The sequence below is a fragment of the Colletotrichum gloeosporioides genome (assembly GCF_011800055.1).
Source record: "Colletotrichum gloeosporioides strain Lc1 chromosome Unknown consensus_13, whole genome shotgun sequence".
Classification (NCBI taxonomy): Eukaryota; Fungi; Ascomycota; class Sordariomycetes; order Glomerellales; family Glomerellaceae; genus Colletotrichum; species Colletotrichum gloeosporioides.
The window spans coordinates 572,413-597,544 of record NW_025544658.1 but is presented as its reverse complement, the minus strand read 5'-3'; the positions used below and the strand labels follow the sequence as shown (position 1 = coordinate 597,544).

At 57.6% G+C, this 25,132-nt stretch overlaps 10 protein-coding genes across 10 annotated transcripts; 5 read left to right on the top strand and 5 right to left on the bottom strand.

Annotated features, from left to right (window-relative positions):
- Window positions 1-548: 548 nt before the first annotated feature.
- On the top strand, window positions 549-2,601 carry GCG54_00002590 (Carboxypeptidase S1-like B; the record flags this gene model as incomplete). The annotated part of the gene is made up of 2 exons (XM_045402679.1): window positions 549-974; window positions 1,024-2,601. 2 exons carry the CDS (start codon window positions 549-551, stop codon window positions 2,599-2,601), a joined length of 2,004 nt encoding a protein of 667 aa, XP_045269297.1.
- A 1,975-nt stretch (window positions 2,602-4,576) lies between these two features.
- On the top strand, window positions 4,577-5,844 carry GCG54_00002589 (Formamidopyrimidine-DNA glycosylase; the record flags this gene model as incomplete). Its single annotated transcript, XM_045402678.1, has 3 exons — window positions 4,577-4,595; window positions 4,647-4,821; window positions 4,869-5,844. The coding sequence occupies 3 exons, from the start codon at window positions 4,577-4,579 to the stop codon at window positions 5,842-5,844; spliced, it is 1,170 nt and encodes a 389-aa protein (XP_045269296.1).
- A 35-nt stretch (window positions 5,845-5,879) lies between these two features.
- GCG54_00002588 (uncharacterized protein) lies at window positions 5,880-6,507 on the bottom strand (the record flags this gene model as incomplete). Its single annotated transcript, XM_045402677.1, has 4 exons — window positions 5,880-5,995; window positions 6,041-6,055; window positions 6,105-6,245; window positions 6,297-6,507. The coding sequence occupies 4 exons, from the start codon at window positions 6,505-6,507 to the stop codon at window positions 5,880-5,882; spliced, it is 483 nt and encodes a 160-aa protein (XP_045269295.1).
- Window positions 6,508-7,495: 988 nt separating this feature from the next.
- On the bottom strand, window positions 7,496-8,266 carry GCG54_00002587 (White collar 1 protein; the record flags this gene model as incomplete). Its single annotated transcript, XM_045402676.1, has 3 exons — window positions 7,496-7,912; window positions 7,955-8,092; window positions 8,141-8,266. 3 exons carry the CDS (start codon window positions 8,264-8,266, stop codon window positions 7,496-7,498), a joined length of 681 nt encoding a protein of 226 aa, XP_045269294.1.
- Window positions 8,267-11,227: 2,961 nt separating this feature from the next.
- On the bottom strand, window positions 11,228-13,146 carry GCG54_00002586 (uncharacterized protein; the record flags this gene model as incomplete). The annotated part of the gene is made up of 3 exons (XM_045402675.1): window positions 11,228-12,199; window positions 12,257-12,381; window positions 12,411-13,146. The coding sequence occupies 3 exons, from the start codon at window positions 13,144-13,146 to the stop codon at window positions 11,228-11,230; spliced, it is 1,833 nt and encodes a 610-aa protein (XP_045269293.1).
- An 859-nt stretch (window positions 13,147-14,005) lies between these two features.
- GCG54_00002585 (putative vacuolar membrane protein) lies at window positions 14,006-15,899 on the bottom strand (the record flags this gene model as incomplete). Its single annotated transcript, XM_045402674.1, has 3 exons — window positions 14,006-15,312; window positions 15,360-15,783; window positions 15,834-15,899. The coding sequence occupies 3 exons, from the start codon at window positions 15,897-15,899 to the stop codon at window positions 14,006-14,008; spliced, it is 1,797 nt and encodes a 598-aa protein (XP_045269292.1).
- A 2,934-nt stretch (window positions 15,900-18,833) lies between these two features.
- GCG54_00002584 (uncharacterized protein) lies at window positions 18,834-20,181 on the top strand (the record flags this gene model as incomplete). The annotated part of the gene is made up of 2 exons (XM_045402673.1): window positions 18,834-19,658; window positions 19,708-20,181. The coding sequence occupies 2 exons, from the start codon at window positions 18,834-18,836 to the stop codon at window positions 20,179-20,181; spliced, it is 1,299 nt and encodes a 432-aa protein (XP_045269291.1).
- Window positions 20,182-20,411: 230 nt separating this feature from the next.
- On the top strand, window positions 20,412-20,832 carry GCG54_00002583 (uncharacterized protein; the record flags this gene model as incomplete). Its single annotated transcript, XM_045402672.1, has 2 exons — window positions 20,412-20,468; window positions 20,521-20,832. 2 exons carry the CDS (start codon window positions 20,412-20,414, stop codon window positions 20,830-20,832), a joined length of 369 nt encoding a protein of 122 aa, XP_045269290.1.
- Window positions 20,833-20,855: 23 nt separating this feature from the next.
- Window positions 20,856-21,542, top strand: GCG54_00002582 (uncharacterized protein; the record flags this gene model as incomplete). The annotated part of the gene is made up of 1 exon (XM_045402671.1): window positions 20,856-21,542. One exon carries the CDS (start codon window positions 20,856-20,858, stop codon window positions 21,540-21,542), a length of 687 nt encoding a protein of 228 aa, XP_045269289.1.
- Window positions 21,543-21,880: 338 nt separating this feature from the next.
- Window positions 21,881-23,908, bottom strand: GCG54_00002581 (uncharacterized protein; the record flags this gene model as incomplete). The annotated part of the gene is made up of 2 exons (XM_045402670.1): window positions 21,881-22,735; window positions 22,787-23,908. 2 exons carry the CDS (start codon window positions 23,906-23,908, stop codon window positions 21,881-21,883), a joined length of 1,977 nt encoding a protein of 658 aa, XP_045269288.1.
- Window positions 23,909-25,132: the final 1,224 nt, after the last annotated feature.

The following is a 25,132-nucleotide window of genomic DNA, read 5'->3' as shown; positions in this document are numbered from 1 at the left end:
AGCGGGTAAGGCGGCAGGATACGGGACTTCCAGGATGAGCTGCAGGCTGCAATGCACCTCATTGAGAGGGGATGGTTGCACGTACGGTGGTTGGGGCGACGACTCAGATTCCTGCTCACCTCAGCGGCTCCCCCAGAGCACCTCCAGTCCAAGAACACAGCCCCTGCCAACACTGTCGATCCGTTAAAACTCCCCGCGGGCCGCGTGTCAGCCTGTATCCCCGAAGGTTGAGGTCGGGCGAGGTGAGGTGGGGTGCTAATTTGGGTGTCCGGGGCTCCGTAGGGCACTGTGGGCGCCCGTTACACCAACAAAGGGCCGCTAAATGCAGGGGCGCACGTCTGCCAAGGCGCTACGGGGGAGGACCTTCAAAACCTCGACATTCCCGTCGTCGCAGCTGTTTCCATTCCGCGCTTCCTGGTTCAGCTAATACCAAAAAACAAAATCGGCGCAGATTCAAAACATCTCTACGCCCCTCCTGTGCGCGTGCCGGCCCACGATATCCTGTAGAGACTACTATGCGCCCAGGACACGATGCGGGTCATCTCACAATGCGCTTCTTCCGTTCTCTCGCCGTCGGCAGCCTGCTGCTCAGCGGCTTTGCGACTGCCCAGTTCCCGTCCGCGTCGGTGAATCTCACCACCATCACCTCGCCCGTCGACGGCAACATCACCGTCAGCTACAAGATCCCCAAGGGCGCCTGCAAAACGGCCTACGAGAACCAGCAGCAGTACACGGGATGGGTCAGCGTCCCGGGGCCGTTCCCGGCCAACATGTTCTTCTGGTTCGTCGGCGCCCGCGAGCCCACTGACACCATGACGATTTGGCTCAACGGAGGGCCCGGCGTGAGCTCTCTGTTTGGCATGTTTACGGAGGTGGGACCCTGCGAGGTTGTCGAGAAGGGCTTGGACAAGTACGACACTATTGCGCGGGAATGGGGCTGGGATCGCGCCTCCAACATGCTGTTCATCGACCAGGTAAGCTCCGAGAACTCCCCTCGTCCGCACCCGCATGCTAACCGCCCAGCCCAACCAAGTCGGCTTCTCCTACGACATCGCCACCAATGGCTCGATGGACCTCTTCACTGCCAATCAGTCCACCCCGCCGCAGCCTGTACCGAGCGGACAGAACCCTGCGACATTTCTCAACGGCACGTTCAGCTCGCTGAATACGAACAACACGGCAAATACAACCGAGACGGCCGCAATGGCGATATGGCATATGCTGCAGGGCTTCCTCGGCGCTTTCCCTCAGTACAACCCGCCAAACAATAGCGCGCTCGGCATCAACCTCTTTGCGGAAAGCTACGGTGGAAAGTACGGCCCAGTGTTCTCAGATATCTGGGAGGAACAGAACGACAAGCGCGCGAACGGGACGCTGTCCGCTAACAAGACGCTCGAGATCCACCTGACGTCTCTCGGCATCGTCAACGGCTGCATCGACGACCAGATCCAGCAAGAGTACTACCCCCAAATGGCCATTAACAACACCTACGGTTTCAAAGCGATGAACGATGTCCGCGCCAGCCTGGCCAACGGGAGTCTCTACACCAACGGTGGCTGCTTGGACCTCATCCGGCAGTGCCGCACAGCTAACTCCGTCTACGATGCCAACAACACTGGTGCGGTGAGAGAGGTGAACGACTTGTGTTCTAATGCGTATAATACTTGCTTCACAAACGTCATGCTGCCGTACGCGGAGGCGGGTCGAAGTTGGTATGACATTGCTCGCGAGAACCCAGACTCGTTCCCCCCAAGCACATACCTCGAGTACGTGAACACGGCAGGATTCCAGCAAGCCATTGGCTCCGTCGTCAACTTCACCATGACCAGCCAGGCGGTCTACAGCAGCTTTAGTGACACTGGCGACTATATGAGAGGTCCCCTGATCCCGAAGCTGGCTGGTCTCCTGAAGCGAGGCATCCGCGTTGCGTTAATCTACGGCGACCGCGACTACATTTGCAACTGGCTGGGCGGACAGGCTGCATCTCTCAACCTCGCCTGGCAGGCCGGGACCACGTACGGGCAAAAGTTCAGTTCCGCCGGCTACGCCCCCATCATCGTCAACGATTCCTACATTGGCGGCGTCGTTCGGCAGTTTGGTAACCTGTCGTTCAGTCGCATCTACCAGGCCGGCCACTCGGTCCCGGCATACCAGCCGGAAACGGCGTTCCAGGTGTTTGCGCGCGTCATCCTCGGCACGTCCGTGTCGACGGGCGACCAGGTCAACCTGACCACCTACAACACCACGGGAGACGCCGAGGCTACGCACACGGACAAGCTGCCCGACTCGCCAAAGCCGACCTGCTGGATTCGCTACATGGAGTCTTCTTGCTCCAGCGACCAGAAGAAGATGCTGCGAGAGGGGGACGGCACCATTATCAACGGCGTACTCTACAGCGCGGAGAGCGACTGGCCCCTCGCTACGAAGGCGCCCACGTCGACACAGCCTGCCGCTTCGTCGTCCACGACAGTCCTGACGGGCGTGTTCACGGCCACGTCGACGCCCAAGAGCAGCGGTGCTATACACGACCCGCGCGACGCGTTTGCTGCCTTGGTGGCATTCTTTGCTGGCGCCGTATTACTGGGAACGGGAAGCATTTAGAAAACATGGACTCACTCTGTCCGTGACGGGTTCGGAAGGGATTGAAAGGCATCGGTTCGGCGTTTGGGTTTGGATAAAACAGAAAAAAGGCACGCAGCAGTGCCCGCATAGTGTTGCTCATGGCTTATGATACCCCTAATGATAGCTAATAGTAACTGAAACCAATCTTTGGTATCATAATTCATTGGGATGACGGCAAGAAATCAGACAAGACGAACCCATGAAACGGCCTCAGATACAGCAGCTCTTCTTCATAGCGCCGCACATGGGCGACGCATACAATGAAAAGACAAGATCCCGTAGGAAAGTCAAGACCTGGACGGCTTCAGTTAGCAATTGTTTCCAAACCACGACTTTCAAAAACAACAAAATGAAGCGTCAAATATCAGTATGGGAGCCCTGTCAAAGGCACTATCATCAAAGCATATGGCTATGGAGACCGTCGTGAAAATTTTATGATCATCACATGAGACGCTGGGGAGTGGGTTCTGAGAAGAAGTGTATGCTTACCGAATGGTCATGCCCATGGATGCGAGCATGCGAGAGATCACTGCACTGGTGATCGGTTAGCCACCTGCATTCTCCAGACTTCCAAAGGCGTTGCATGTGAAGTGTCTGATCAGAATGACTGGTAGTCAACGTTTCTCAGCTTCGCCGTGAGGCTCTGACATATGCTTGTCTTTTGGTTTATCGTTCATCAGGAGAACGGAGCCCGGGAGGCTGGGTGTGGGGGAATGTGATGGAACGTACCCATTGGTATGGTTCCGGTGGAGCCTGAGAAATGAAAGGTCAGCGATGTTCATGCACATCTTGATAAACAAATGGTTTTGTGAAGCCAGTTCAGTGTTGCATGAATGGAAAGGTATAAAAGTTATCCGCATTGGGTAGATGCCCAAATCAGACTCGTCATCTAATAACTCATCACGTAGGCTGGGGGATGAAGTAAGAAGTGACCTACCATGACAACACCGGAACTGCTATCCGAATCAGAGGCGATGCTCAGGACTTCTGATACTGTTGTTGGTCAGCCTCTGCTGCGCAAAGTCGTGGCCCGACAAGTTGAGTGTGCGGATCGAGGATCAGTGGGCGAGGTTTTCTAGGCCTGCCGCAAAGTGGCTTGTCTGCTCATGTAGCGAGCCCCATTGGGTACTCTCGGAGCCCAGTGCCATTTCATCATACGATGATGAAGGGAGGGGGAAGTGGTTGGTATGTACCTTGTCGGGAAGCTGGTGTCCATGTTAGCGACTGGTCAAGGTCGACACGAGGCACAAAACAAGAGACAGTAGGGGGAGAACAGTCAGAAACAGCCAGTTTTTATCGTCAATGGATTTCAGCCGGTAATTCCAACCGTGCAAAGCACGAAAAAATGAATCATCAGGTTCTTAGGGAGGCGGAAGAAGAAAATGCAAGAGCTTACCTTGGCAATCAGCCATATGAGAACAGCAACGTAGCCATGATGTGTCCGGCGTCAGAAGAATCTGCATAAGCCTGCGTCGAGTCAGCGTCGTGTCGTTGCAAGATGTTGAGCTCGAGACGCAATGCGAAATTGTCAAGGTCGATCAGACTGACGTGTAAAACAGAGTTTTCATTCCAGTGGTCAAAGACTCTAGTTTGCGGTGTTTGGTGTGTCATCAGAAGAGATTGGGAGGCAAGGAAAAAAGCGCGACGGGCGCGCGAGCGTAGACTTACCGGACCATGCAAGGCTGCGAAGCCGCTGGAGGTGTTGTTGTTGAAGAAGGATCGTGAGAATGGGAGGAAGCGCGAGTTTTTTTTTTAAAGGTCGACGAAAAATTGAGCCGCCCAATGTGGGGAAGAGCTGGAAAAATCCGACGCCCGCGGTCGGCCACGACCCACTTGAGCTGTTGAAGGTCACGTGCTGCGCGAGGTTGTCGCGTCGGTGGGCCCTTTGAGGTCGTCGCGTCATGAGCTGTGTCCGTAAGGTACTCAGTGTCGGAAGTGAGAGAGCGTGTTGAAAATGCCTGAAATTGCTGAAGGTGAGGCCTGATTTTCATATAACGTGAGGAACGTGAAATTAACTCTCGTAGTTGCTCGGTGCGTGCACTTCTTGCGCCGCCACCTGCTGGGCAAGAAGATTGCCAGAGTCTCTGCCCCCGGTGACGCCAATGTGTTTGGAAAGGTCGGGACGAGCGGACCAGCCTTCGAACAGGCCGTCAAAGGCAAGAAGGTTGTGTCTGTCGGGAGCCAGGGAAAATATTTCTGGTAGGTCCCGCTCAGCCTTTCATAGGCCATCCGGCTCACCCGTCCAGGATCACGTTTGACCGGCCACCTCACGCCGTGATGCACTTGGGAATGTCGGGATGGATCCACATCAAGGGCGACAAGACCGCCTACACCAACTACTACAAAAAGATGAAGAAGAGCGAAATGGACACCTGGCCCCCCAAATACTGGAAGTTCTGGATCGAAACAGAGGGCGACCCCATAGTCCGGGCCGCCTTCACAGACCCCCGCCGCTTCGGCCGCATCAGACTCGTCGACTGCCCCGGCGCGGAGATCCGGAACCACTCCCCGCTCAAGGAGAACGGCCCGGACCCCGTCGTCGACGTCGACGTCTTCACGGAGGACTACTTCAAGCAGATGATGCAGTCCCGGCACGTCCCGGTCAAGGCGCTGCTGCTGAACCAGGCCAACATCAGCGGCATCGGAAACTGGGTCGCCGACGAGGTGCTGTACCAGGCGAAGCTGCACCCGGAGCAGTACTGCGACGACTTTGGAGAGGCGGAGATCCGAACACTGTACGAGAAGATCCGCTACGTGTGCCAGACGGCCGTCGACAAGCTGGGAGACTCGGACGAGTTTCCTGACGATTGGCTGTTCAATCATCGTTGGGGCAAGGGCAAGGGTGATGGGGTGTCTAGTGTCTTGCCGAATGGGGAGAAGCTGGCTTTCATCACGGTGGGCGGGAGAACGAGCTGTTATGCGCCGGAAAGGCAGAAGAAGACGGGGCGGGTAACAGTCGCAAAGGAGGCGAAAGAGGCGAAGAGGGCGGCAAAGAGGGCGGCAAAAGAGGAGGAGGAGGAGGAGGTTGAGGAGAAGCCGAGCAAGAAAGCCAAGCCTTCCAAGGCAAAAGTAAAGGAGGAGGAGTCTCCAGAGCCGGCTGTAGAAGCTCCAAGCAAGAAACAGCGGGGTGTAGCAACCAGGGCAAAACCCAAAGCCCCGCAGGTCAAGAAGGAGGAGGTCGTTGATTCTGGCAGAAGGAGGTCACTACGATTAAGGAATTGAACTATCGAGCCGGCGATCGATTAAAGTTACACTCCTCACGGCTCCGACTCCACATCCGGCGGGAACGTCCCGAACAGTGCCATCAAGTGCGCCGTATTCTCCCGCGACAACTTCTTCCCCTCCTCGATGGACTTGCCCATCATTCGGAAATCTGTACAGTTAGCTTGCCTGTCGGTCTCCCGGGACGCTTACTCACAGTCCATGTAATACCCTGTCTCAGTCAGCGTCACTCTCGCATAATCCGACAGGGAGCAACTCACCAGGAGTAGAGGTCATGAAGAACTCCGCAGGCTCCGTCTCTGACGGATTGGCAAACGTGTGGATTGCTCTCGGCGGAACGACCATCAGCTCTCCCTCCTTGGCGTCAAGGTCGCCCTCTGGCGTCTTGAAGCGAATCGTACCTTGACCAGTCGTGAGCGTTCATTCTCTCTGCATCTCGAATGACAACCCACCTTTGGTCACGAAGAAGCACTCATCGTGGAATCGATGCCAATGCATGGGTGGCCCAGACGTCCCAGGCGGCAGTCCCAGCGTCATGCACCCGATGCGGTTGTCCGTGTTCGTGCCGTCTTCATATATATAGATAGTCATCGGGCCCAGGACGAGCTTTTCGGTGTTCTCTTTGTTGCACAACCTGACTGGTACGGGTCCGCGGAGAGGCATCTTGTCTGCTTGGTTTACTCAGGATCTTACAATTCTCGATTAGTTAGTTGTAGGAATTGACATCCGCAATGGAAGCTGACGTTCAGAAGCCATCGGACTTCCGAATATACAGTTTCGCGGCCAATCATATGGGACGAAGTGTGGTGAGCTTAGGTAATACTGAACGCCTCCAAGTGAGACACTGCTATGGATGGTTTAGGACTAGATGAGTTGAAAGTCATCCTTTGTCGCTTCTCAAGAGATGCGATTCGGGGTTGCGATGAGACAGTCAAGCTTGTTGCGGCTATTGCTTGGCTAGCGCTGGTCTGGCGAACGTAGCTTGCTTGCAGGTACGTTATGACGCGGACAATCCGTCAGAGGAGCATTTAGGAGGATACATGGGGGCGGAGCTTGACCAGCTGAACTAGTCGTCAACGCAGAGAGCTATCGTTTCGGTACGTCCGAGGGCACAATGCAGGTGCTCAGGTCTCTGCTTAAATAATACTTGTTCATTCGTGGACGGCCTGGGCCTTTGTACTATGTATCCCATGTCGTGATGATCAAAATATCATGGCTAGTTCGTCAAAATGCCTGTCCAACACCTACCCCAGTCCAGGCCGATGCCGACTGGGACTGCAAACGCCATTCCCAAATGCTTGCTTTGCGAGTTTGTGTCTGTAAAACAAAACGCTGCCACCCATGAACCTCCAGTGAGGCGGGGGGGATGATATCCTTTACACCTAATAGTGATCCGATATCCATGCATCGCTCTTTTGTGTCGCTCCTTGTGACGCCGAGTAGGAAAAAAAATCAGAAGTTGTCGTAACCGGGAGATGCCTGAGCTCTAACTCATATGCGTGTCTGGGTATCGTAAATGCCTAATAGCAAGATGCCGCGCTCGTAAAATGTCGTAATGTCGCCGTGTGTGTTGACGTAAAGTTTTGTTGACGATAGGAATGACCGATCGAATCAGATCGGACGGTCGGGGTGTACGAGAATTGAAAGGTGTTCAGTCCTCCCGCTCCACCTGGAAGCCGACAGAGTACCTGAAGCCGGGGGAATCCCACCGGACGGGGATCATTGTGAGGATGTTGACAAACGGAGTGCCGTCCTTCTTGAAGTTGAGTACCTCGAGCTGAACCTCGGTGTTCGCCTCCACTGCCTTCTTCATCTTCTTGATTGTGGACTTGTCGACGTGCTTGCGTGACGATTCCTTCCGTACCTTACCGCCGGGTGCTTGCAGGAAGCGACAGTTCTTGCCCATGATTTCCTTGTTGGAGTAGCCGGTGAGTAGGCTGAAGTGCTCGGAAGCGTAGACGATGGGGCAGTCGGGTTGCTCCAGGTCGCAGAGAAGCAGGGCAACGGAACAGTCGATGGCGCCCAGTTGCACTTGTGGGTTGGGTCTGCCGGCAACGCGGAGCTGGGACTGTTAGCAATGGTACTTGCGGCAGAAACAGAGGAATCTCACGAGAATGCTCATCATGTCGAATCCACTAGGCGCGTAGAGGCCGGGGTACATGACGGGGTCGGCGGCCGCAGAGGGTTGTCTCCATCCCGATGTCGTCTTGCCCTTGGAGTTTTGTTCCGTCTCCTCGGAGAATTGATACTATGCGAGTTAGTCAAGAAAGCTTGGCGTGATTGTCGATCCACGTACCTGCAACGCGCAGGACTCCCACGGGTTCATTGTGCTAGGGTTTTGGTAGTGCGCTCGAAATGACAGAATACGCTCTGTTTCGGCTTGGATGTAGGCGGCGGGATATTGAAGCTCCTGACGAGACATGATGAAGGTCGGCAGCACGATGAATTATTATAAGGCGGCAATGAGGTAGTGAAAGTCGATCGAACTGTCCAGGGTCTCGTATGGGTCGGGCTGCGGGAGCCGGGCCTCGAGGCAGTATGATGTGAAGTAACAGGGTAATTAGGCGGTTTGCATTATGCGGCTGGATGCGTTGGCAGGAAGGCGGCAGGAAGCTGGATATTGTTGGTTGGAAGACCAGCAATAGAATTCTCAAAAGAACTGGAAAAGGTGACAGGTCGTTGTGAGGATTGCAACGGTGTAGGGTGAGAGAGCCAACACGGGGTATGATGGCTGATTACAGAATGTCAAGAGGTGGCCGTATGCGCTTGCGTGACAGGACAGCACCAGGCAGGACACGGGTACTTGTGGTAATTCGGGCACTGGTGGTGTGGGAATGCAGATACCGTTGTTCCATGGGAAGCGGAGCGATCGTTCATGTCGTTGGGCTGATCGCGAGTCGATGCAGTAGACTCAGTGATCGGGGAGGGTGGGAGTGGGGATAGTAAACGGGAGGCCCAGCGGTAAGGGTCTGCGTCTGCCTTTGCGTCTCCCGCTGATCGGTAAAGAGCGTCCGACGGCTAATAGGAACCTCCTTCGCCCTAGCTTTCTTCGCAGAAATACACGACTTGGGGCCAAAAGAGCGGGACGCCGGGCAGGGTGCCACTGGAGAGCAGAGCCTATTCATCCAATCCGAGAGGGGGAACAAGCTGTTCGATGAGCGATGGGCATTACATCAACGGTGGTGTCCTGACGGGTCCCATGTCGACGGTTCGCCCAGCTGTCCATCCACTTTTGCATGCTCTGCAAGGGGTTTGCCGTTGATGGCGTGGGAGAGCCGGAGAGGGGACTGCGGGGTGAGCACTGATGGCCACGAGCGTCATGCCTGGATGGAAGCGGCGTTTGAAAGGTTCCATAACGGCAGCCTAACAGCTCATCGCCGTGATGTGGTGTGAGGTCCCGGCGATCGGGGATGATGGCAGACGACCTCGTGTTAAGCTCATGTCAGGGTCAGTTCGTGGCTTGGATCGTGTCTCGGTAGCATTCTCTGCTGCCGGCCTGATGGTTGCTGGAGCTGTTGCAGAGTGAGTGCCTGTGGCCCACGGGGGACCGCCGCACGCGGTGTGGGTGTTGGGCACCAGTAAAACAGAGGTGGGTGATGAGTCGGAGCGAAATCCGATGCCTCGATGCTCAGATTTGCGTTTGGCTCCGCGATCACGGCGATCGACGCAACGGCTTTCCCACAATCTCGATTTGGACAGACCCCTGCAGCCCACCCAAAGTCCCTCGGTTGGCTGCTGGAAGCGCATTTTACCCAACTTTGCCCTTTTGCCCATGCCGATTGTTGTCTGTCTGCCGCGAGCGTGGCCTGTTTTTCTGAAGATTTTAGAATCAGCTATCGCGGCATTCCCTGCCCATCCTATCTCCCGTGCCCCCCTGCCCGTTGCACGGCGTGCGGCGTAGATATTAGACTTTGTCCTGACAGCCCGCGAGGTCGGTCACGCAGCTGAAAATGGGTCCATTGCATCGTCATTGTAGAGCAGAGACCAGAGTTACAATCCATTCTTGTCCAGTCCGCGTTTCAGCATCGGGACGGCCGGCCGGAAAGGGGACGATTGAATTTCGACAATGGCTGCTTGTGAATGATGAATATGCCCATCCGCAGGCGTGGTGCGTGGTGCGTGCTGATAGCAATCGTCCGTGTCATGGGTGTTTAGTACATCGAGATCGCTCACATTCCCACCCCCAGCAATCCGGCGAGTTGCCGGAGGCTGGTTGCAGCCTACTCCCTCTCGCTTCGGTTGGCAAGGGGCCTAGAACCTAGCCTCTACATAGTAATGCCTGCTCGGTGCTGATGAATCGATTGAAAAAAAATCGGCCGAGAGACAAGGGTACGGTGAATCTAGTCGTTGAGCCAGCGTGACAATGTCAGGGATGGTGGATAACTCCATATTTTGCGAGCCAGCAGCGTCGTCTGTTGACTTTTGACAGCATGCGGGTCGGCCCAAGAATGGCCTCAATCACCTCATTGAATGACCGTCTCTGCGTGATCGTGATGCCCCGATTGAGAGGCCCCCGGAGAGGAGTCCCCTATCGCATCGCATCCGAACCCGCACTCCGCATCCGCCGGGCTGGATGGGCGCCTGGACTGGGCATCGGTAAAGCATTCCCCACCGAATCGAGAGTCAACCGGTGTGTGTTAGATGCGTCGACGCAGCCATGTGCTGGCACCACGGCATTAGCAGCAGAAGGCAGACGGGCAGCATCGATAGATTGACGTCGGGCGATGGGGGGCTCAATCGAAGACACTCCCGGCTTTGAGGCTGACTCCGACGCACGATGCTCAAAGCCCGCGAAACGACGGCCACCTCGTGCAAACCAACCACAACCCAAGCCCTGTTTCTGTGTTTCGACGAACACTGGGCCCTTTGGGTGTCTCTCAGAGCTATCCACTGCGTCGGGGGGGCAGCCAGTAACGCAACTGCGAACCGTTCGGTTAGAACACGAGACGGGCTTGGCGCATGCGCCGCACATGCCCGGTGCGAGGGGATGCAAGAACATCGATGCGGCAGCATGGAAATCTGGAAATCTGGAATCCTGGAGACTGACGCACATCGAGAAAACGTGTGGCATCGTGGCTGTCGACAGAGATCGCGATTGGTGGCTGCGGCTGGGTGCAGCTGGTTGATCTGGACTGCCAGCTGGTTGGTTACATGCATCGAGAAAAAGCGTATTACATAATCCGCTTTTTGGTCAGCATCTCGATGAAGAAAGGGCTCAAGCTGGAATCCTGGAACCAGTTCCGATGACATTGAGGTTCTCATTGGACATGTCTTTGGCGTGAATAGGTACGGTGGTGCCATGCAACCGCGATGTTTCTTTTGTTTCTTTTCTGATAACCAAACAAAAGTCTAGCTTCTATTGGATGGGCAACTCGCCAATCGTCTAGTATGCAAAGTCTTCCCAAGCAACCTCCTCTCCATCCAACCATTCGTTCAGCGTCTTCAACATTGCGGGCCCGGTGCATAGAAAGTACTTCCTCTTTCCAGAAGCAGCTTCCTTTACATCACCCTGTTCTATGCGTCTCCTCTCCACCGAAGCCCCTGCCGCCTTGATCTCCCCGATCAAGCCCTCCTCTGAGTCTCTTAATCGTCCCGTCACAAACAGCCTGGTAACTCCAGCAAGCCCCTGAGTCCGGTTAAGAACATACTCGACAAACTTCAAGTCCTCGCCCTTGACGCTCCACAACACCTTCAACCGTCCCCCGGACCGCAGTGCCCCCTCCGCCTGAGCCATCACCGGCGTGATCCCCACGCCCGCCGCAACGAAGACCTCTTCTTCAGCACCTGGCGACCTCCCCATCCTGAACGCCTCCTCACCGCCAAAGCCCAGCACCGGTATCTCCAGCGGCACCCTCGTGTTCCACTTCCAGAGGAACCCCGTCACGGGCCCCTTCTTCCTCGCCGTGATCTCCACCGTTTGCCCCGCCCCGCGCTGGTTCGACACCGTGAACGTCCGCACGTAGTCGTCGTTCAGGCTCTGCGGCTCGTCGTCGCGCATGTGACTCCATCCCACGTCCAGCTCCGGGGCAAAGTCGAGCGTGACGTACTGTCCAGGCTCCCACTGCCCGGCCGGCTCCAGCCCAAACGTGAACCTCGCGACGGTGGGTGTGATGATTTCACGGGACAAGAGCGTCGCAGTGCCTGCGGCCGACGCTACTGCCGCTGGCTGATGTTGCTCGGTGTGCAAGTGGCGAATGGGCGGGTTGTATGGCGACGGCTCGAGAGGGGCACCGGTGAAGGGCAGACCAGACTTGACGAAGACGGCCGAAGACGCGGTGATCTTGATCGCCAGCTTGGTGCGTGGCAGGTAGGCTGCCGCGTCCTGTCCCACGAGGATCGACGCCGTTCCCGTAATCTTGCATTGGTTAGTTTCTTCTTCGATAGACAGAGCTGCGACGGGGGCGGGACGTACGTAGAGGACATCAGACGTGTCAAAATCTGGGATTGCAACGCCGACGCGGGGGTTGACTTTCAAGTTGCCCAGAGTTTGGTATAACCTGTTTCCAGAGACTACGGCGGTCAGCGGTTGTTCTGATGCTGCGTTGGGCAGGGGGGATGCCACTCACATTCCGGGTAGATTATCTCCACGCCCCCGTCATCGTTGCTCGCCACCCGAACGAATCCCTTGGAACCCCCACGGTGGTTTGTATCCATGGTCTCGCCGGTGCCGCTGGACAGGAAGACCATATCAGCCCGTGTCACCACGGCGGCGGCATCCTCGGATAACGGCAGTCCCCGTTCCACCCGCCCCTTGACCAAAGACTCTCTTTCTCTCACATCCTTCTTGTTGAGATACTTTGGGCAGTTGCCGAGGCTCTCGTCAACCTTGACCGCAATCTGCAACTCGCCCCCTCCATTGCGATTGACAGTCGTAACAGCACCAGCAACCATTCTCCCACCAAACTTTACCCGATCCCTGGTGCTCAAGTCAATAGCCAGCCCGGAGACAACCTTCCCCTCCCCTCCTCCCGGTTGCACAACCTCGCCCTCTTTGATCTCCCTCTCCTCGCCCCCCCACAGGGCTCTTATAACGGGGTCATCCGCAACGTCAACCTTGCTTCGCACACCAAGCACATCCTCCGCGATAGGCCTCGCGACAGCCCCCGCGTTTCCGCCCCAGAGCGTCGTCCACGGGCGGCCCTCGTTGTCGAGCGTGCCGAGGGCCAACAGCGGCGCCGCGGCGATGCGGTACCCGTAGGACGCCGGCAGCCCCGCGGACGTAGGGTTCGGGCGGGTGGGGACTTTGAGGAGGTTGTGCACCGCGAGCTCGCCCTCGTGCCAATCAATCGTCCTGGCCGGCATTCTCGTGAATGATCCGAAAAATATGCTATCGTGTGCGATGAAGTTTGATGCAAACAGGCTGCTGAGCAGAAGAGTGTAATTCATCCGAGTTGTGTGCCGTAAAGATCAAAAGTCGCCCTTCCGTGGACTGCGAAGGAACCCTTTTTTAGTTGAGACCCTCAATTGAGCTCAAGCGCGCCCTTCGTATAATCCTTCCATGACTACAGGCATGGCTGATGAAATGTTTTCCTCGTCAGCTCGGGATCTGAAGTTGACATGGCGGTGACAAATCAAGCACTCAAAGGGCGCACATCGCAGCACGCCATGCCGAGCACGTCGAAAGGACCCCGAAACGTCGCTGACGCCCCTGGCGCCGCCCTCTGCAGTTGCTTACACCACACTGAACATTATTAAGGTTTCAGCCCCGCTGCTTACCCCAGCATTCCGGGGACCCTGCAGCCTTAACCAGGGGACGTCATCACGGAGGCAGGCATACAACAGATCGTCATCAACGTTGTTTTTTACTAAAAGTACAAGTGCGATTCTTTCTCTCTCCTCCGGCCGTGAACATGACCCTTGCTGACGCCGAGGGATACGCCCTTTTCCTAATGGTACACTGAGAACTGGGTAGAAGTAAAAGTCGGGGGTATCGAAAGGATGGGTAGTCATAAGGAAGAAGCGAATCCAGATCTTGGTCCAAGCTCTTTGATCCAAGTCTGCCAAGCCCGAGGGGGGCTGGATAGGTAGAATGGCTGTAAACCCGTTCGCGAAAGATGGAGGCGTCCTGTGACAACTGCAAAAAGTGGACGCCCAGGAATCATAAAGACATTATGAAAAGAAAATGCTGATTTGAACCGAACCCAATGCTCCTCTATGAACCCTAGTACCGCGGGCCCTGTTGAGCCTCCACGTCGTCGTTGTAGCCGCCGTAGCCCTGGTTGTTTCGTGGAGGTCTCTGGCTCTGGGACGTTCCCGGACGGGCAAAGTAGTCCTGCTGCGGTCGCACAGGCACTGGCGCCGTCATGTTCCGCGTGGGAGCAGTGGGCGGCCCGCGGGGGGGAACCGGGCCGGTGGCGCTCCGTTGGGGGTTGGCGTTGTACGGCTGGTAGGCCTGGTATCCCGGGCCGTTCATCGCGGGACCGCGAGGGGCCGCAGAGCGTGTCGAGTAGGTCGACGGCGCAGGGCTGGCTCGGCCGTTGGACTGACTGGAGTAGTCGTCGTAGGTGGCCCTGGGAGGAGGCCGCTGGTTGTAGCTTCTAGTGCTGCCACCAGTGTTGGTTCGGGCAGGAGGCGGGAAGGGTGGCATCGTATCCGGAGAGTAAGTTGCGGGGCTCTCCGAGATATTTCGTAGCGAACTTTGCGAGTTGGTGTGCACATGTGACAGCGCGGGGCGGAAGCTTCTTTGCGAGTTCGAGGTGCCCGGGCGAACGGGCGGGTAGTTGTTCAGGTCCAAGGGCGGGAGAGAGGGGGCAGGAGATGCTGATCGCTGGTAGCCCATGTCCGCAGCACCACCGACGAGAGGAGCGCTGGAAGAGTAGCTGGCAGTCGACGTCGTGGTGCCCATTCTCGAAGGTGGCATGGGCCGCTTTCGATCCATGGCACCAAGCTCGATGCTGCCGGGGGTTCCAGGACGGGACTCGTACGGGGGAAGCGTTACGAAGGTATCGCTGCGACCGAACATGGGCATCTCGGCGAGCTTGTCTGGATCGCCCACGTTGGGGAGGGTTGGCAGAGTGGCCTGTCGCTCCGGGGCAATCTTTTCACCATTCTTCTTGGCCGCCCGCATTTCCGCCTTCTTCCTGTCCGCTTCCTGTTTGGCGAATGCTTTGTTGACCTTGGCGGTGACGATCTTGGTGAGAGCCTTGTTGACCTTGCGTTCGCAGTATCCGGACAGGCCACCGTCGTCCTTGGGGATCCAGTGCCAGAGGAAGAAAACGTAGAACATGACAGCCAGGATGAGGTACAGAGCGGAGAAGACCCAGATGACGAGGGTGAAGAGCATACCAGACAGGATCAAGGCCTGCTGGTAGTCCTCGGTGGCAAGAGACCTAATCTTTTCAAAGAAGCCCAGCAGGGAACCCTCGACGGATGCCTCGTGAACGGCAAGCTTGGCGTCGTAGACGGACTTGAGCGTCAGGGCGTTGACGACCTGACGGGGACCGGAACAGACCATGACGCGGATCCAAGCTGTAAATGTCAGTGAGGCGCTTATGAGACGCGCCGGGGCAACTCACATTGCAAGCTGAAGTAGGTGAATAGGGCGATATACTCGGCTCCCTTCTTGCTCTTTGTGAGCTCGGCGAAAACGAGAAAACGTCGCCATCCCTGCCCCTTGCCCATGCGAGTACTCTCCAATCGGACGGCGATGTTGTCCAGGTAGCATTCAGCAACGTTTCCTCGCTTCATTACACGCATAGCCCGGAACTGCTCAAAGGCGAGGTTGACAAAGGAGGCGATGATGGAGACGGAAAAGATCCACTTCGATATCTTAAAGTCGATGGCGGGATCGATTTCGGATGACCACTTGTCGAAGGCGAGCAGGTTGACGGCCGTGAACATATCAACACCGTAAACAGCGACCGAGATGAGCAGCATGAGCCAGAGGTAAAAGTAGGCGAACGGGGTGAGGCATCCTCGCGACCGGAAGTCGTTCAGAGACTGCGATTGGTTAGAACGGTTACCCATTCGTCGACCACGGTCGCACTTACGATGTAATCCCACTTCTGTTCCGCCTTGTACTGGATGCCCTTCCGGCGATGGTTGAGGCACCCCATCTTGAACTAAAAGCGGATTTTGATGACGGGGAAAAAAGAGACCGATAAATTTCGACACAGTCGAGTCGAAAAGAAGAAGGGAAAAAAGGAAACGGCGTCGTGAGTGAGTGTGATACCGTAAATCCGGGCCTGCCGCCTGCACACGTCGTTACTCGCCCGCGAAGTAATCGACTGTGCTTTCGTGTTGACGGGCTAGGAGAAAAACCAGTCGACGCAAGAGACTGGACGAGTGAAAGGGTAAATGGACGAGAAGTTGAACGAGAGGGAGAACGGAATGTGGGCCCAAGGGTCGAAGGGCTGACTTTGCGAGACAAGAGTTCGGACCGCGGGTCGTCAGGAAGGCATAGTCGAGCGACCGGGCGTTTGAGGGTGGATCAAGAGGGAGAGGGAAAACAGCCGCGACGACAACGTCAGCTCCGGCTGTCAATCAGTCAATCGGGGCTATCCGAAGTGCTTTGGTCGACAAGGGAAAGCGAGGAAGGGCGGTGTCGTGGGCGCTGGTGTTGATGTTGTAAGTGATGTGGGCGTTATTGCTGGTAGGGCGAATATCCGCGTTTGATCGGCCACGCTGGGTTGCAAGGCTGAGTATCAGAATGTCGAAAAGGGCAGCGTGATACAGTGTGGACAGTAGCGAGACTGGTGAGTGAGCGGACGGTCGTCGAATCGATCGCGAGCGAGGGACAATGGCGCAGAATGAGCGGACGGTGAGGTTCTCACGCGAGACTGGAATGTTGACGGTCGATGGGACAATCGAGGCTTGCTGTCGAGGCCATGGGACTGCTTCGCGAAGCTCGAGAGAGGAATGCGGGAGGTGTCAGCGTCCGTCCAGTGTGAGACGGGCAGCACTGAGACTGAAGAGTGTTGGCGTGAGCGTGACCAGCGGCGAGTAAGACGGGAGTGGAGGCCTTCAAGAGGGATCGGCGAGAGGGGGGCCCTAGGGACTTCTGGGGACCCAGAGGGACCAGACATGACAAGAGACGCCTAAACAGGAAGGAAAGGGGGGCCTTTCTGGAAAAGCATCCAATAATTGCGACGAGTTGAGGTCGCAGCGACAGGGCCGGGCGGACGTGAGCAGTTTGGCGGTTTCGAGCATCCGAGGCGCATGTGGAGCAACAGCGACTGAAGCGCGGCCTTTAACGCAGGTACCGTGCCCTGGCCGTCCCGAATCGGAATAGCGCCACCATCAGAGCGTTTGAGGTCCCATTTCCCGTCCAGTTCTGGCTCCGTATTGGCCGGGGTCACATATAGGGTTGATAAGGGGTTCCACCGTGTGTTCCCCCTGTTAGCCTCAAAGTGCCCTGGCCTGCTCCAGGGCTGCCTCTTGACAGTGTATCAGTCGGCCTGTCAGAGCCGTTTCTGCCCCCAAGCAACAGCGGATCGTCTTACTCGCAGCACCACCAGTCCACCACTCCTTCCAAAGTATTGCCGCAAGGCTCTGCCACTGGACGAGTGCTCTGTACGAGACGGTACTTCCGTTCGAGATTAAACACGGCCACAGGTTCGCGGCCTCACCTTGACAATCAGCCGCGCAACGGACGCGCCCGCCCAAACCATCCAACCATTGACCCAAGTCCTGCGCCTCTCGAAGCGGCGGGACGCCACGCACTTGGGGGCCATCTGGCCGCGTTGTTTCGACCGTCCTGAATGAGCGCGGCCAGTCGCTAACCACTCCCGCAGAGTGCAACGTCAGCTCTTCGAAACTAAAGCGCCGCGGTAGAGAATTGGGCGAGGCCGACCAAAAGGCGGCCGTCGTCCAGATCTCTCTCACGAGCACCTCACTTGTCCCAGTGGCTTGTCGAACTCAGACGTCTCTGTGTTAAACTTACTCGTCCCTCTCGTTGCAGCCAGAATGGATAATCTGCGCCCGCCGGGAATCCCGTCTCAACTCGCCGCAGACTTGCTCAGCTTCCCCTCGGGACAGTATCGATGAAACGCCGTCCCCTTGGCCGTACCACGGTATGCATGATGTCGAGCACCCCCGGAGACGGGACCTGGCCTCGCAAGTGCTTCTTTTACCTCAGACTTGGCCTATGCGCCCCCTCCGCATTGATTGAGCCCTGGACGGCGATGTCATTCAGCTGAACTAATTCATAGCAACACTGCCAGTCGCCCTCCTCCCTCTCCAGCATAGCCTGACATTCAGAAGGGCTTCGCAACCCTCGCAAACAACGCAAAGGGCAAAGGGCCAAGGGAGGATCCTCGCAAACACCCACGGATCAGACGGCAGGTCTTGGCCAACACGGCCCAGAGAAAACCGGGCACCTCCCACTTCGGGACAAGGACGCCATTTCGCTTTGCCAATGCCAATTTTCCCGCCCCGGGGGCACGTGGATTACCCCGGGCATTCGGCTATCTTTATCGTCAGTTTAATCTTGTTGAGACAAACGACAATGAACGGCGCGGCCGATGTAGATACAATGTTTCTAGGAAAAACCATGTCTGCGCGTTCGCCAAGTGGCGGCGCGTCGGGCGTGAAGGCTTGAAATGTTTCTGGCTTTGGTCGCCGCTACGGACTGAGGGATTGCGGCTACCGCGCAGTTCGTCCGACCGCAAGATGTTCCTGATGGATGTTTCCTGTACTGCGGCTGCAGAGCGGCATCCAACGGTCGTGACACTAATTACGGACGGGGCGCACAGGGTGGTCGTTTCCGGGCTGCCAAGATGAAAGCCGTTGGACGACAAACGACAATGTCTGACTGCTCTTTGTGTCGATGCAGGAAGCCTGGATGACCCATTCATAGTGATATTCTCAAGGCTGGGACATTGGAGACAAGCCATTGATGCAGATGTAGCCCTTTCAAGTCATCGCAGCATGGCGAAGAAGACATCGTCATTGCAAATCATCACAATGATCACACGAAGATGATATATGTCCACGGTTCGATCCCCAAACCCGCGATGCCCGTCTTCATCGATCCAACGTAACAAGCCGCAATGGACGATCCAGACCATCCCCAGCCGACCTTCCAGCTCGTCAAGAAAGTCCAGGGCAACATCTGGCTGGCGAGGAGGCTCGCACAGCACCTGGGATATGCCGATGGCGAGGAGTTCGTCGCCCGCAAGGTCGACGACTTTGACGAATACTATGACGCCGGGAAATACGCAGCCGGATTCACCACCAAGAGACAGCGTGAGGTCAAGGGCCTGATGGACCTACTGTACGACTGCAACATCGGGCGCAACATTGCACACATCTTCAACCACGAAAACATCATCTCGCTGGCGGGCTACCTACGCCAGAAGCCCTTCCACTCGCGGGTGGACGCCACCGAAGACTACCTCGTCTGGGACATTTGCGATGCCGGCACGCTGGAGCTCCTCTTCGCGGACCGGACGTTCGAGAAAGAGCCCGGCTGCCACATGCCCGAGTCGCTCTGCTGGCACGTCCTGACGTCCATCATGCGCGCTCTCGTCTGGCTCCACGACGGCTGTCGCCAGGAGATTGACTGGATTACGGGCCAAGGGCACTGGGAGCATCAAGACTTGGATTGGATGCCCATTCTTCACCGCGGTATCAACGGCAAGGCTGTCTTCTTCCAGCACCCGCGCGGCGACGAGACGTACGGCGTCTGCAAGCTGGGCAAGTTTGGCACTGCGTATGTGTCTGGTGCCCCGGCGCGTCGCAATAGGAAGACCAACGATGACCGCAAGCCTTTTCCCAACTCCGATGGACGGGCCGTGGCGCCCTTTGATGACGAGTACATGAGCTTGCCCGAGATGAAGAAGCAGTGGAGAGAATACATCATGAAAGGCGACCTGGTAAGCTCATCACTCCTGGCCTGAAGACTTTGGCAACTGACACCTGCAGGCCAAACGCCTGTACACCATCAGCGACGACCACTGGGCCCTCGGCGCCGTCCTCTTCCGCATGATGCTCGGCTTCCCCCTCCCCTCGCTCGACGGGTGCGACACCTGCGACTGCGTGCACATCCGCCGATGCCAGGACATCCAATGCATCGGGACCAACCGGCACGTCGGCCGCGGCTGCGAGCACGTCAACTTCCGGGGCTGCGAGTGCCCTCACCAGTGCGACGAGCGCGCAGACGTCCACATCGACGAGACGCTCATGCAAGTCGGATACTCTCAGCACCTCAAGCTCGCCGTGCGGCTTCTCCTGGACTACGACCTGGTCAGCCCGGCTGCCGAGTCGCGGACGCTCTGCGACGAGGTCCAGAAGCTGTACTGCGAGTGGCGGTTGAAGACGGAGGACGGGCGGGAGTACGTGGACGTCATGGACGACCTCCGCAGACGCTTCCTCTTGTTGAACGGTTCGAAGGCGTAACCTGGCGTGATGGGTTTTGCTTTACTGCGTGTTATTTCAGTCTGCAAATGAACTTTAAACAAATACCCATGTAGTCGCTTCAAGCGCAGGATGACTCAGTGCACCTCAGCTCCTCCCGCTCGTCCTAGTTCGTCCAATGCATCACGGGACGGCATGACCACCGTAGAGCGCAGTAGCCCGCAGTAGACGCCGAGCACTAAAAATGTTCTTAAAATACAGCCAGGGCCGTGATGTCCGCTGACAGGGCCTCCGTTCCCACGTGCCACACTACCACCGCCGCCGGGGCGGTACGTACCTCTTCCATGATGCTGCAGCTGTCGGGCGTGTGCCCCGCCACAGCCCAAATTTGCCTGGGTGCACGAACACTGGAGGCTGCTGGCACAGCTCCGATTCCGACTGCCCGGTGGATCAAATCTCGACCTCAACCCGCCACGTCCGCCAGCTACAGCTCGAGCTCGAGATTCTCCGACACCCAACTGTTACCTCAGCTCGACTGATACCAGCAAACTACAGCCCAAAGCCCAACGACGCGCGACGACCCAACCGCCCAAGTCGGAAGCGCACCAAACATCGCCCGTCAGCCCACCGTCGGGCACCAAACCTCTCACAGATCCGAAGCCATCACCACCACCCACTTCGAACACGCGATAACACACACAAACGAACGGCCCAAGATGTCCTTCAACCAACCAACACCCCCGCTCCTCCTAACAAAACGCCTAACAACCTTCCTCTCCGCCAACCTCAACGCCCACCTGCACACGGCCCTGCTCGCGACCCCCTCAGGCCGCCTGCTCGCCCACGCCTCGCCGCACCCCGTCGCCCTCCTCCGCACCCAGTCGACCGTCGCCTCCTCGCTCTTCGCCCTGCACGGCTCCACGGCCCCGGACATCCCCGACGCCCTGCCCACCTCGCACTCCTCCCCGTCCGCAGCCTCCTCGCCGCCAGTGGAGAAGCCGCTGACAATCACGGTGCAGCTGGCCGCCGGCGTCGTCGTGATCAGGAGGCTCAAGTGCGGGCTGCTGTTTGTGTGCATCGGGCCTCTGGCGGAGCACATGGAGGAAGGGGGCAGCGGTGGCGGACACCAGCTGCAGCAAGGTGGTCTGGCGGCGCACGGCGGACACAATGGGACCGGCGAGAGGTCTGGCGGCGCGACGCCCAGCCAGATGCCCGCGTCGCCGAGCGAGGTGGACAGCGTGCTGAGCGTGGGCGGCATCACGACTGCCAGCCTGGGCAGTGTCGGAAGCGTAAACACCGCGGGTGTCGTGGTCATGAGGCGGCACGCCGAGGAGCTGGCGAGGTGGCTGGATGACAAGCTGGGTAGTCTGAGGGTCCCGGAGGAGGGTGTCGGCGTGGAGTGAGCGATTACACGCAGTCTAGGAGGGGAGGGACCTGTTTTTACTTTCTTCGTTGCCATTGGGAGCATTTAAAGGCGTACAGAGGCGTTGGGAAAAGATACCACGACCACGAAATATCAAGTTGTTCAAAACCAATGTCTGGTCATTAGATATGCCTACTTCGTGCGCCGCCGTGTGATGCCGGGTACGGCTCTATGGATATTTCTTGTTCCTTCCGTTGAATAACCACCGATGCGCCTGCACCGTACTTTTGTTCAAATGCAACCCTGACCCAAAAAAGAACTGCTAGAAACGCCTACTGACCAGGACTGCTCATGAATCCCTCCCTGCACTGCTCCATGTCACTCGATGCTCATCCGCATCATGCCGTCGCTGGTGTCTACCATTCCCTGGAACCCGACGCGCCCCTTGGTGCCGTTCACCCGGCCGTTGGCGTTGGGGTTGCTCCCCGGCGTCCCGCCTAGACTTCCCGACTCGCTTGGCGCGCCGGAGCCTCCCCGGTCGCCGCTGTTGCTGCCGGGGCGGGATCCCCACGGCGCGACGTCCCGTTGCATGGGGCTCTGCATGATGGGAGAGTTGTGCACGCTCATGCCCGGGCTGACGGCGCGTCGCTTGAAGCTCACGGGATCAAAGTCGTCTTCTCTCCTGCGCTTGCTGTTGATGCGGCGCGTGATCTCGGCCGCGCTCGGCGCCGGCTGCGGCCCTTGTGCCAGGAGGGGTGTGTCGCCTTTCTGGGACTCGCCGCTGCTGGCGGCCATAGCGAAGCCGGCGGTCGGCCCGAGAGAGGGCGAGTCCATGGATATATCCTCGCTGATGCCCGAGGAGGAGCCCCGGGGGAGTCCGCTGGGCGGGGGTGGTGTCGTACGCGTGCCGGCGCTGCTGGCTTCTGAGAATGTGTCCCAGAACTTGGTGCCCTTCGAGTTCTTCAGTGCCTGCTGCTTGAAGCTGCCTGAAAGGTTCAGTGCAGAGTCGGTGATCATGCTCTCGGGGATGTCGTCCAGCATCGGCTCCTGGGTGCCGAGGTTTGGTGATGAGTGAGTCGTGGCCGGCGCCGTTTGTTGACGGGGCGGCTCGAGGTCCACGTCGCTCTCACGCACTTGTCGCACGACTTCGGCTTCGCGCCGGGTCTCCGTCTCAACAGGCGCGCCTTCCTCGAACAGAGCTGCTCTGATACGAGCAAAGTTCTTTGTTTTGGGCTACACACATAGTCAGTACGCATAAGTCAGACTGGATGAAAGCCAACTCACCAAAAGATTTGCGCGACGGGTGACCACGCGTTTCATAATGGTTGGTCGCTGCCCGTCGCGGCTGGGTGTGGTCAGGAGGTGGTCAATGTTATCTCCCCGCTCCTCCTCACTGCCGGATATATGCAGTTGGTTCGCCTGCCAGCTTATGCTTTCCCTCCGGTTGTGAGCAGACATGTCCTTGGGCCCATTGCTCGGCGGCGACTTTGATAGACCGGCAACGGTTGCGGGACTAAACCCAAGACCGAGCGGCGGCTTGTACTTCTTTTTGGGCTGTTTCCTTGCCCGTTGTCTCTGCTGAAAGCTCATCAGGCTGTTCATGGCCGGGGATCCCATCCAGGGCGCGTTGGGAGCCTGAGTACCGATTGGGGTGATGGACTTGTTGGCCTGTGGCGTACCAATGTACGGTTCGTCCATGTCCTCGTCCATCAAATCGTCGTCGTCTGAAGACGAGGAAGAGTCCGACCCGAGCGGGTGGGCGCTTCCGAGAGAGCTCGACACGGTCATGCGCTCGTGGTTGCCCATCATGGACCACAGCGAGTTCGTCGTCTGCTCAGCCTGTCCGTAGTCGTTGCTTCTCCTCCCAGGTATGTTCATTCCTCTGCCTCCGATGGTGGGCGATGAGTCGGGAGAGGACTCGGCGAGGGTTGAGTGGTGGAGGCTCGTCGCGGCACGGGAGAAGTCGAGGCCGCGTGAGCGACGCGGGAGTATGTTTGTCGGGCTCGCGTAAATCTGGGAGTGGTCGAGCTTTGGCGACAGCGGCGCGGGTTTCGTGAAGCCGGCGGAAGAGGAGGACGGGGAGTTGGCAGGCATCTGCAGTGACAGGCCGCGGAGAGGAAACTCGGACCGGTGGGGAGTGACGGGAGGCGCCACGGACGCGGCGGCGGCGGTGTTCCCGATGTGGCTATCATCTTTGGACGTGTTGCGTTCGGCGATGTGCGGAGAGGGCGAGAGCTTCGACGGGGTGCCGCCGTCGGACATGGAGCGCGTCTTGGACAAGGGCGAACGGCCGAGTATGAGGCGCTGAGGGGTCCCCGCGATGGCGGGAGGCTCGGCGTCCCTGTCATCCTCCATGATGGCGCTCTCATCGTACTCCATGTCCCTCATCATCATGGCGCGGTCCATGGCTGCGAAATGGAGGTCGGGAGGCCAGGCTCTCGACCGATGGGGAATGATATCCGGCGGCAGGTGGGTTCAAACGGTGGACCGTTCGTGAGGTTGGGGGCTCTCGTCTATCGGTTATCGCTTCGACGTGGTCATTGAGGAGCTATCGGCGATGGGTGGATGTGCAAATGGCATTGTCTGTCGGACTGGCAAAAGATGCCCATGCGAGGGGACGTCGACGCAGCAACTTTACGGACAGAGGTTGGAGAGTTGTTGGTTTAGTGCAGACGCAGACGCAGCAGACGTACGAATAGACGCGGCCGACGATGCGGTGCGGGCGGACGTGCAGGGTTCCATGGTTTGGATGCGCCGAGATTAGATAGGGCGCCCATCCACGGCCATTTACAGCGAACCTTGGCGGGTGACGCTGAGGCTCTGTTGCAGGCGTCACCCTGCACTCTGCCTCGCTTGCCCTGCACAGGTATCTTCTCACCCAAATAACCCGCGTCGATACTTTCAAACCTTGAAGAGCTGCCGTTCTGCCCCCTCCACTGGGGATTTGTTTCAACAGCGGCACTTGTCCCGATGCTCACTGGCTGACGGGAGGTGGTCCCCATAAACGGCGCCGAAACGCCGCGGGGATGAGCCTTAAAGTACCTTACCTTGGTGCCCGTAGGCCCCAAGACTCACCTCACGTTCTTTTACAGTAAGACTCTCCATCTCCGAAATGCTTAAAAGCAACAAGCCCGTCCATCAGTCGATCCCAGGCCGTCGCGTTCCATCGGGGGCCGTTTCAAGTGGATAGCGAGGGAACCTTTTCCTGACTTCTAGTCTCTGGCTCGGACGCCAGACTCGCAATCTAGCCTCTGCGGAACTTGTCAGAAGGTCAGATGCGTTTCCCCAAGTTGATGGATGGCGGCGGGATCAACCTTGTCTTCTGATCCTGCTTGCACACACATTGTGGCCATGTGAATAAGCTTAAGATGCTGGCTGCCATGGGAGCAAGACAGTCTTTGTCAGCCACGTCGCGTGTAAGTGCAGGGTGACGCGGACGTTGCGAAGGCCCTGCAGCCATCGTAGGCTGTTCTCCCAGGGTTTCGCGACCTGTGTGGTGGTGTCTCCGCAGCCTCATCTTACCGATGAGGCATTCGGCCACAGCTGTGTGAGTATAGAGTAGGAAGACGTGGACTGGGCGTCAGCAACGCGTCGATCCGCGTTATATGACGCGCACGTTTGTGACACGAT